Genomic DNA, 11,469 nt, shown 5'->3' with positions numbered 1-11,469 from the left:
TAAAGAAACATTTTGTCATACGTGTTAGCATTTAGCTCCTTTGCTAAATAAAAGAAGTTATCTGTTGAGTAAGTTAATGTGTTTGTACATTAATATTAATACAAGTTCATAGGTTTGATACTTTCCTTGATATGATTTGTCAGTAAAAATAAAATAAACAAGTTTCATAAATGGCACTAGCGTAAGCTAACAGACGCTAAAGCTAACTCTCTTCATTTCAAATGTGTGTCTTTTTAAACCAGTTTCTTTGCCAAAAAGCTAATAATTAAATAAAAAGTCCTACTCGTTTGTAATGTAACAAAACTAAAATAGTGTAACAAATGTGTTAGCTGTTGTTGTTGCTGCTAAATCAAACTTGTTGTTAGCCACATTAGCTAACTCTACATCAAATGCCTTTCGAAATAATGAGAAATTTATATATATAAAAAAAATAAAATAGAATTTAATCTTCATAATTAAATTGTATTCATCTGTCGGTGACTATTGATCGGTCCGATACGACAAAATGACAAATTCATGTAAACGTGAACCAGACTTGATCACACAATTTATTCTGTGTTTTAATCACAACTTGGATGAATAGATTTGAAGACGACTATAAAAGACACGGATCAAAAACGCTGAAACATCGGGGGTGTATTTACAGACGCACAAACAACCACACATGTACATTCTTCTTCCTGCTGCTGTTTATCTTTCGTCTCCTCGCGTCCGACTGTTGAATGTCCTGCAGCAGCTCAGTGTCAAGAACGTGGCGTCTGTCAAGCAAAACAACTCGACTCCTGCTGCCGCCTTTCAACCAACACACAACTGATGGACAGCAACACACTCTTGAAGGCAATATCAATGTTTCTCTTGCTCATCAAAAGATGTTTGTTGTATATGTATATATATATATATATATATATATATATATATATACACTGTATATATACACACACAATTTAACAAATGTAAAAATGGTCAAAACGTCCAATAATAGAAGCTACATTCTGACAAAATAACTATTTGTAACACTGCAAAATAACCCAGTTTTTAAGAACAAATAAGAACTTATTTTAAACACATAAACCAACAGTAAAAAGAAGGGATGGTCAGCTAGTGTCGCAGATGAACTCCAATATTGCCCTCAGTGAGTGTTCCTGTCCATCAGACGCTGGTGCCGAGCTGCTCCACGTGTCCTCGCTTGGACTGCGAGCGAACCCGTCGTATCCCTGAAGCCTCCTTGGTGAGGTTTCCTGTCAGCGCGGCGTCGTGGACCTGCCTCATGTTCTCCTGGACTTCCGCTTTGGCGTGTTTGAGTCGATCGGCCTGACCCTGGACAGGAAGTGCAGGAGAGAGAGAGTGGGTGAGCGAGGGGCCGCGAGGCAAAAGTATTTGATGGACTCTCTGGTCTTCTCGCTGACCTTCAGTATGGTGATGTTCCAGCTGAAGCTCTCCAGCGCCTGACTGACTTTGCGACCCTTCAGACCCTCCCTGCCCGCCAGGTTCTGCAGGTTCTCGTGAAACTCCATGGCTGCAGAACAAGAGACATATAAGATATTAGAAAGAATTAATATGAAAGTTAATAACTCTTTAAGGTGTATTCTTTGCTCCTGATAATTAATTAAGATGATGGACCAGGACAGATGATAACTGTCTACTTAAAATGATGAAAGTATAAACTTTTAATCACAATATTTAGGGACTTATGATTTGTATGATTTAATAAAGATACTACTTTATTTCTTACAAATAAAAAGGTATTTCAGGAACATAAGGCATCGTACAGGTTGTAACCATAAAGGTAAATAATCATGGTATATACAGTATATACAGTGTATATATAGGATAGGACATATTTTAAATATAAGCTAAATTTCTCTGTAATACTTTGGATATTAATCATGTAAATATTCTAATTTAATCCAAGATACTTTACTGAATACAATAGGGAATTTAAATATATACAGTGGGTACAGAAAGTAATCAGACCCTCATCAATTTTCACTCTGTTTCATTGCAGCCATTCACTAGAATTATTCAAGTTATTTTTTCTCCTCATCAATCACTCAGCACGAGTCTTCACAGAAAAACCCCCCAAAAATCTGGACATTTTTGCAAATTTATTTAAAAAGGAAAACTGAATTATCACGAATTAAGTAAGTATTCAGACCTCTTGCTCAGTATTGAGTAGAAGCACCTCTTTCAGCTAGTACAGCCATGTTATTCTAACTACGTGCTTAGGGTCATTGTCTTGTTGGTGAACCTTCAGACCAGTCTGAGGTCCTGGTCACACTGGGAAAGGTTTTCTTCCAGGATATCTCTGTACTTGGCAGCATTCATCTTTCCTTCAATTCCTACCAGCCCCTTCAGCTGAAAAACACCCTCATAGCATGATGCTGCCCCCAACATAGCATGTTGCTGCCCCCAACATAGCATGATGCTGCCCCAATAGCATGATGCCGCAGCCACCGCATAGCATGATGCCGCCGCCACCATAGCATGACGCTTCCACCATAGAATGATGCCGGCCCAATAGTAAGATTCCGCCACCATAGCATGATGCCACCCCAATAGCACGATGCCGACACCATAGCATGATGCCGCCGCCATAGCATGATGCCGCCCCATAGCATGATGCCGCCACCCCCATAGCATGATGCCGCCGCCACCATACCATGATGCCGCCGCCGCCACCATACCATGATGCCGCCACCATACCATGATGCCGCCACCATACCATGATGCCGCCGCCCCCATAGCATGATGCCGCCACCATACCATGATGCCACCACCGCCACCATACCATGATGCTGCCGCCATAATAGCATGATGATGCCACCAAAGCATGACGCTGCCACAACCATATCATGATGCCGCTACCATAGCATGATGCCGCCACCATACCATGATGCCGCTACCATACCATGATGCCGCCACCATAGCATGATGCCCCCAATGCTTCACAGTACTGGGCAGTGATGAGCAGTGCCTAGTTTTCTCCACACATACCTCTCAGAATTGAGGCCAAAGAAATCAATCGTGGTCTCATCAGACCAGAGAATCTTATTTCTCATTGTCTGGGAGTCCTTCCCCTTTTTTTTTGTCAAACTCTATGCAGGCTTTCATGTGTCTTACACTGAGGAGAGGCTTCCGTCGGTTAACTGTCATAAAGCCTCGATAGGTTGAGGAGCTGCAGTGATGGTTGACTTTCAGGAACTTTCTACCATCTCCTCTCTGCATCTGTAGAGCTCTTCTGGTTTTTCTTTACCTCCTTCACCAAGAGTCTTCCCCTAAGACTGCTCAGTTTGGCTGGAAGACCTGGTCTAGGAAGAAAGTCTGGTCGTCCCAAACTTCTTCCAAGGATTATGGAGGCCACTGTGATCTTAGTACTTATGACCTGGTGATATTTTAGTTTTCCTTTTTTAATAAATGAACTTAAATGATTGTAGTGAATGACTGCAATGAAACAAAGAGTGAAAAATCAAAAGGGGTCTCATTACTTTCCGTACCCACTGTACATAAATATAAAGAAAAGTATAAAACAAATATTAATTTGTTCATAACTTGTAAAGCCACATTTTGTTTAATAAGAAAATCTGAAAACAAAAGTTAATGAAGGCTTAATTATTTCACTTTATAAAGTACTGGGTAATTGTTATTTTCTAGATAATATTCATCAAGTTAACTAAATAGTTTGGTCCCATAATTTGTTCACAAAATCCAAATAATGACCACGTAAAGCTAAATGAAATCCATGGTTAAAATGTATCAATTGAAACTAAATTATTATTGATTCATAAATAGCTATCAAAACGACACTCAGTCATTCTTTATTAAAGTAAATCCTCCAGCAGCTGGCAGAAGAAGGTTGAGTGTGGGATCTATTTTTCATAAATATACATGTATTTCAGAGAAGTAAGCAGCAATAAAAGTGCAAAATGCTAAACGACAATAAATATTCCAACGTTGTGGTGTCGACACGTGAGAGTGGTGAGAGATGAAACATCCCGGCACCATGACAGCTCAGCCTTTAGCTAGCTACACTTTCAATCAGTTGTGTGGAGCGTCTGGCTTCTTCTGGCCCCGGGCCACTGTCCAGCTGTTGCTACGGCAACCACGAAGCTAGTTAAAAGGAGACACACATCCCTGTGAGGTATCAACCAGAGTCCAGACGTCAAGGAGGCCAGGCAGTGGACGATACAACAAACAACTTCAGAGACGAGTGGACACACATCTGCATCTGCACACACCCACAGACGAGGGATTTTAACCTTTTCTCTGCGGTTGCTAGGCAACGCCAAGCATACGTGCTGGAGTGAAGTGTGTGCACGTGTGTTTCTACTTCCTCCTCGAGTGGAGCTACAATCATGGATTAACATCACTGCAGAGAAAATCATCCCTTCATCCACTCACTCATCATTCCTTCACTCACTCATCAAATCTTTCATTCACATAACAACAGATCCTTTCATCCATCTATCATCCCTTCATTCATTCACATAACAACACATCCTTTCATCCATCCATTATCCCTTTATTCTTTCACATAACAACACATCCTTTTATCCATCCATCATCCCTTAATTCATTCACATAACAACACATCCTTTCATCCATCCATTCACATAACAACACATCCTTTCATCCATTCATTCACATAACAACACATCCTTTCATCCAACCATTCACATAACAACACATCCTTTCATCCATCCATCATCCCGTCATCCATTCACATAATAACACATCCTTTCATCCATCCATCATCCCTTCATTCATTCACATAACAACACATCCTTTCATCCACCCATCATCCCTTCATTCATTCACATAACAACACATCCTTACATCCATCCATCATCCCGTCATCCATTCACATAATAACACATCCTTTCATCCATCCATCATCCCTTCATTCATTCACATAACAACACATCCTTTCATCCATCCACCATCCCTTCATTCATTCACATAACAACACATCCTTACATCCATGCACCATCCCTTGATTCATTCACGTTTCATCTCTGCATCAAACTATCCATTTATTACTTATAAACCATCATTCATCCATCGATCCACGAACTCATTAATCAATCGACCATCGATAGATCCTTCCATCGCTCAATTAAGATCAATTAATCCAACCTTTATCCAACCATATGTCATGTGATAATGATCCATCCATAAATGCATGCTTTCACCCATTCGTCATATGCATCATCCACTCCTTCATCCATCAGCCCAGCCATCTGTGCTTTACTCTTTCTTCATCTCTGTCTTCACTTTATTCAATGTTTCCATCATTCATTAATCCTGGAACTACAGTCCGTCCATCATCCCCTGAAGACGTCTTCATCACTGGCTCATATACAAGGTGTGGAGTTTTTAAGTCTTATAAATCTTTATTTCTTCACACCAGTCCCTCCAGCCTTCAATCCCTTCTTCCATCGTCCCACGTCTTTCATCTCTGTGACCTGATGTAAGTTGCAGACATCCATCTCTGCCACCGGGCAGCCCCAGGCCTCCTAAGAATGTTAGGGTGATACCTCAGATGAGAACATTAGTTTCTTTTTTGATCACCTGACTATCACAGCTTGTTGACAGGATGAGGCACGAGGACCGTCACATGAACACACCACACCATTAGACCCTTAGATGTGTTTACTTGTTGCTGCGTGTGATCCATGTGAGGGAAAACATCAATTATGTAAGACGTGACGGCTCCCCCTGCAGACTCAGCTGCAACACGGCTCCATACATCACCCATGATTCAATCATCCGGCCAGTGCAGTGGAACCAGCCTGAAACAAAGTTCTGCGTGTGATGAAATTACACGTCCAGTAGTATCATTCACGACATTTTCTGCTTTCTGCTTTTGCTTACATTTCTCCGATCCTTAAAACTCTTCACTGGCTTCCAGTTTCTTTCAGGATCAACTTTAAAATTCTGGTTCTTACTTTCAGATCTATTCATGGTCAGGCTCCTCCTTACATCACTGATCTGATCCAGCCTTACACCCCAGCTCGGGCTCTGAGGTCTGTGGATCAGAATCTACTGATGGTTCCTCGCACACGGTTCAGGACCAGAGGAGAGAAATCCTTCCAGGCTGTTGCTACTAAGCTTTGGAACAATCATCCTCTCCTTCTGTGCTTGATGGATCTACTGACTCTACTGTGTCTACTGACTCCTTCAATACACATCTTAAAACTCTTCTTTGTGCAGGCTTTTCCCTGGTTTTCTGGGACACCTGTGTTTTTCTGGGAGTTATCTTGATCTTTTTAGTATATCATTTTCGAGTTTTTTTTATTTTATTGTTTAAGCGCTTTGTGACCCTGGTCTAGAAAAGCACTATATAAATACAAATTACCTTCTTACTTAATTACACCTTCACCTTCCAAGAAGAGTTGTCATGTTCAACCTGAAATCATGATAGAACCTGCCTAGAACAGAAACAAACCCAAAAAACAACCTACATTGTTGTTGGCAACATTGCTTTTACCACTCTAGCACAGTACCTGCTACGTTTTTAAAACTGAATTTTCTTCTTACTTGTATGTCTTTGACCTCATGGTCAGCCATGTTAGATTACGTCCACCGTCCAGGACAAAAACTGGCAACATGTTTAAAACTGAAAACCTAAACCTTGACTGTTAATACAACTTTTGTACAAAGTTGAATGACAAATGTCTGCTTTCTAAACTGAATTCTGCAAGGGACCTAGTATTGTTAACAGTTAGGTAAAAAGAAAAGAAAAGAAGAACTTGAAAATTAGGAACACGAAGTTCTCTTATTTAACAGTACAAGCATATGCAAACAAATGTGTGGAACAAAACAATCTGTTAATGAATCTTTCTTCAATCATGTTTTAAATAATAAATGTATCTAATACAAATATTGATATTAATTTCCTCGGATTAGCCTTCTAAAATTCATCAAGTTACATTAACAAATTGATAATAAAGCTAGCATTGAAACAGAGGTCATCATTGCTAATGCTAATCTTAGCGATGATAAAACTTCTAATAATGTTGCTAACAATGCTAATATAAGCACTGCTTCTTTCTTCCATTCATTTAAATTTGGGTTCAAGTTGAATGTTTTGTAAGATATTTTCCTTCATTATCCTCCCTGCTCTCTGATCTTGTCTACACTCCAGATAAAAAGCTCCAAAATTCTTATTTTGTAAACCATAGAACATAGTTCTCTTCCATCTTTTAACACTTCTCTTTTATTTAGCTGATGACACGTAACTTTGTACCAACTAGAGTCTAACATTTTTTTATTGTGCATGAATCGAAGGTGAACAGCACCTTGTTGCAACATGTTGTGGGGCTGATGAGATCAGCATGCAGGAGCTCTTATGAATGTGCAATCCGAGGGTGTAACATTAACAAATGCATAGTCAACCGTATCCAGGACAACAGTGATGAAATGATCAATTAGCATGTGAGCAACGATGTCGCCGTGTGGGCGTCGCCCGTCAGTGAACTTGAAGGTGTGTTACACGCATCCACCTCGCAACCACCCACGCTCACATCACACACACACACACACCTGTTGTCTGTGTGTGAAGAATTCGGCTGTAGATTCCATCAGTGAGCTCCATCACTGCCCTGCTCGCCTGGACCATCTGTGGACAAATAAAAGACATCAACGTGTCAGCCGCAGATTTATACACGTGCGTGTTTTACTGCCTTGCTTGTTATTTCAGGCACACACAGCATCACAACAAAGCCAGGAGTCATTTGGCCACCGCTCAAATCTACATTAATAGTATTCAGCTCTACAGAGAGCTATTTCTGCTCCAGTGGAGACACAACACACTTGTGCGATGTTTAGTTACACAACAGTTGATTAACAACTGGAGCTTAATGAAGTGTCACAGTTTTAACACCTACACCTTAATCATTCCCCTCCATACTTGATCCAATCATGTATTAGAAGAGTTTATACTCCTACTCCCTCACACACACGCTTTACTGCACTTATAATAAGATCGTTTTTTTTACCTGATTACCATCTTAAATCTGTATCCCGACTCAAAGCCTTTTAGAAGAGAGTCACATCTCACGACGGGGAAACAAGCCCACTTCAAAATTAAAGCACATTTAGAAATTATAAACTTTTTAGCTTCACGTTTTGCTGTTGCAAAAAAAAGCCTAATTTAAATATAAAAAAAAATGTGTATTTCCCAGTCTCTAGTTGAATACTACCGTTTATAAAGGAGAGCAGCGTCGCATGGAATCTTCAAAAGGGTTGTGAAAATATCCCCCGGACTGAACCAACCGACACAAGATGAATGAAAAACAGTATTTTTTTAATTTAGCATCGCCCCAAAGCTGCTTCACTTTGTGCTGTTCACATTGACTCTCCTGATCTTCTCATAATAAGCTGGTGTAATCGAAACAGCTTTATTTAAAAGATAAATAAAATGTTGTGTAATTTACCTTTTTAAGTTCGTGTTTGATCAGTTGAAAATAGTTTGATGAAAGGTGTAAATTTGCCGACATTTAACTGATTTAAAGGAGAAGAACAGACTTTAATAAATGACACCGTTTTCCTTTAGACCAACCTCATGAAATGTGGGCCCCTGTGTCGCACCGCAAACATGCTAGCTTTAATGCAGGGGTTTAAAACTCAGTCACACCAAGTGCCAGAATCTTTTAGCAGTCTGAGTTGAGGGCCAAACAAAATGTATATATAACTAACAGGAAGTAGGAATGGGTCTTTTCGTTATATGAGGCTCAATTTACCCTCCTGGACTTTATACTCTCTTTTTTTCTTTCACTATTTTCTCCATCCACCCACCCAGCCGGTCACAGCAGGAGGCTGTCAACAGCGAGTCTGGTTCTGCTCAAGGTTTCTGCCTTCTAAAAGGAAGTTTTTCCTCACCACTGCAACACTGTGATTTACTAATCGTTGATCCGCTGGGATCCGTTTTTCTTATCTCCAATATAGTCTTAAGTGTCTTAATATAACCTTAATATAATAAAAGGCACTTAAAATAAAATTGAATTGAAAAAAATGAATTTATCAAAATGATCACTGTGTTTAATCTCCTTCAGTAATCATTTTCCAATTGTAGACTTATTGTTCGGATCCATAAACTCTGTTCCTCATTATAAACACTGGCATCTTTATAGGTCACTATATCAACATGAATCTACTTATATTTTGTGACAACCATCCGGTCTGCAATATAAAATGACTCTGCTACTTAATATGAAACATTTCTCACCAGCCATAACTAAAGATGATCCAAGGTTACATGTTTGTGAAGTCTATCTTTAAGATTTAAGGATCCAAAAGCTCAATCAAAACCATATAAACCTCATGACTGAGTAGAAAAAAGGGGAAAAAAGGGGTTGATTGAATGTAAAAATGTGTTGCACTTAGATGCTAAAAGGACAATGTGAGTAGGCCTAGCAGCAATGTTGCCCCCCTAATAACCCCTCTACTGACACATCCTGGGGCCCCTGACGGAAATGTCGAGTGACAGCCAGACACAGAAAGCCAAAAAAGCGACACTGGCAGCGAACATCCAGCACAGCGGGAGCTGCCGTTCCTGCAGCAGGAGCAGACTGGAACTCCTCTTAGCCAGAGGCGCTGCAAGCTGATGACAAGGAAGGACACATGGAGCCTCAGCAAAAAGGCCATTTAGCAGCAGTGAGCACAGCATCCCCAGTACATGACACCAAGACAACCCCTAACATTCCATCCGACTCCAGGTGTTCAAGAAAAAGTCGCCCACATTCTGAGAAGACATCACAACAGAATCACGCCTGGAATACAAAGATTATTATGAAATAGAAAACAACTTGTTCCACTCAGAAAAGAGAAGCGCTTACGCTTCTTCTTATAGAAGAATAATCTAAGACAAGTCACTGTAAGAGAGTCAAAATATTTCCTCACTTCCTAACTTTAATACTTCCATTATATTGGTACGAGGCGTCAATGTTTTCCTGTCAAAAGTTGTATTTAACTTTTAACTTGGAGATATACAGAGGCTTATGCTGTGTCACATGATGATAGATTTCACATCAGGTTGACTGAAGCTAACACTCGTCAAGGTTAGTATTTCAGTCCGTTTAAAATACACTTTATAATACGGTTTAATTGTCATTTTCAATTAGTTTCCATGTTCATCATGTGTTGCAGACGACGTGGGCAAAGAGTGTGAGGTACAGATTGGACTATAAAACTGACCACATTAGAAATGTCCAGAATATATGTTTAAAATCATATAATTTATTGAAATTCCTGATTTTAAGACTTAATTTGATAATTTTCTGTTCTTTAGAGGGGTCATTCTTATCCCAGATTCTTATGAAACTAAGTATGATACAATAAAGTGATTCATCTTAAGTCAAGTGTGTCTAAAGTGTTACAAGTCTTTAGATTCGTAGATTTTGTGAGCACTGAATTCTCCGTTATAAACTATATTACTAAACCAGAGAATGTCAAATACACATTTCTAACTAAAGTTATTCATGACAAAATCATGAGTTAAGTTAAAACACCACAAAGTGAATATCTGTTGTGAAGAAATTCTCAATTTTGTGTTGAACTGGTGGAAGATATTAGAGCTTTTATTTTGATTTTTTGAAGAGAGATTTCTGTGTATTTTGTCATATTCTTTTCAATCTTTCTTCCTTTTTTATGTTTTTGAGCGACCTCTCAAGGTTTCAGAAAAATAGACGAGCAACTGAGTCTACAAGTCATTCTGCAGTTCAAGCACTGTTCAATCTTACTAATTGTTGCTGTTCTGATCCATTTAAAGCGCAACGAAGGTTAAAACCCAGTCACTTCAGTCAATCATGAAGATATTTTCAAATTATTACATTATAAAGTTCTCCCCCGTCCTAAATCTTAGCGAATGAGAGGTTACGATAGAGAACCCCATTATGATGTAAAAATGGATCCTACAGCAGCAAATAATGCCATGCTTCTTTCTACAACAAGTCCCTTGGACTCAGACTCCCTGGAATGATGAAGCTGCGTGAAAATGTTGTTGTTTGACCAATCACAGCAGAGTGGGAGTGGATGATGGTAACATTATTTAATCTCCAGTAAAACAAGTGTTTTCAGTGGACAGTGCATTTTTTAAATGTAAATATTTCTATTTAAGGGAGTTTTCTACAAACAGAAACATACTGATAATAATAATAATCTCTAATTATATAGCGCCTTTCTAGACCAGGGTAACAAAGCGCCATTCACACATACTGATGGGAGTAGGCTGCACCACATGGCGCCGAATCTGCCATCAGGAGCAATTAGGGTAAAGTGTCTTGCTCAGGGACACAACGAGCTGGGATTGAACCTGCAACCTTTTGGATTGCAGGCAACCACTCTACCATCTGAGCTATGACGAGTACAATCGTTCAAACTATGATCCAAATCAAACTGCTGGTCATAAAATGACTTAAAAAAAAATGCCCCCATTCTGTTTGGAGATATCAGTCATCATCACAGCTCTTC

The 11,469-nt window shown here is 39.5% G+C and overlaps 1 protein-coding gene across 1 annotated transcript in view; it reads right to left on the bottom strand.

The window, feature by feature from the left end:
* Positions 1-530: 530 nt before the first annotated feature.
* The window catches only part of LOC148084531 (inactive phospholipase C-like protein 2), a 34,842-nt gene continuing 23,903 nt past the window's right edge, over positions 531-11,469 (bottom strand). The window contains exons 10-12 of the mRNA XM_087787613.1: positions 7,543-7,618; positions 1,407-1,516; positions 531-1,317 (exon numbers count right to left, since the gene is read on the bottom strand). Of these exons, the coding sequence (XP_087643739.1) occupies positions 1,150-1,317; positions 1,407-1,516; positions 7,543-7,618 (354 nt within the window). The 3' untranslated portion in view covers positions 531-1,149. The remainder of the gene's footprint in view (positions 1,318-1,406; positions 1,517-7,542; positions 7,619-11,469) is intronic.

The sequence above is a fragment of the Callionymus lyra genome, chromosome 3 (genome assembly GCF_982586985.1).
Source record: "Callionymus lyra chromosome 3, fCalLyr1.hap1.1, whole genome shotgun sequence".
NCBI classification, from domain to species: domain Eukaryota; kingdom Metazoa; phylum Chordata; class Actinopteri; order Syngnathiformes; family Callionymidae; genus Callionymus; species Callionymus lyra.
This window is presented reverse-complemented; position numbering and strand designations above follow the sequence as displayed.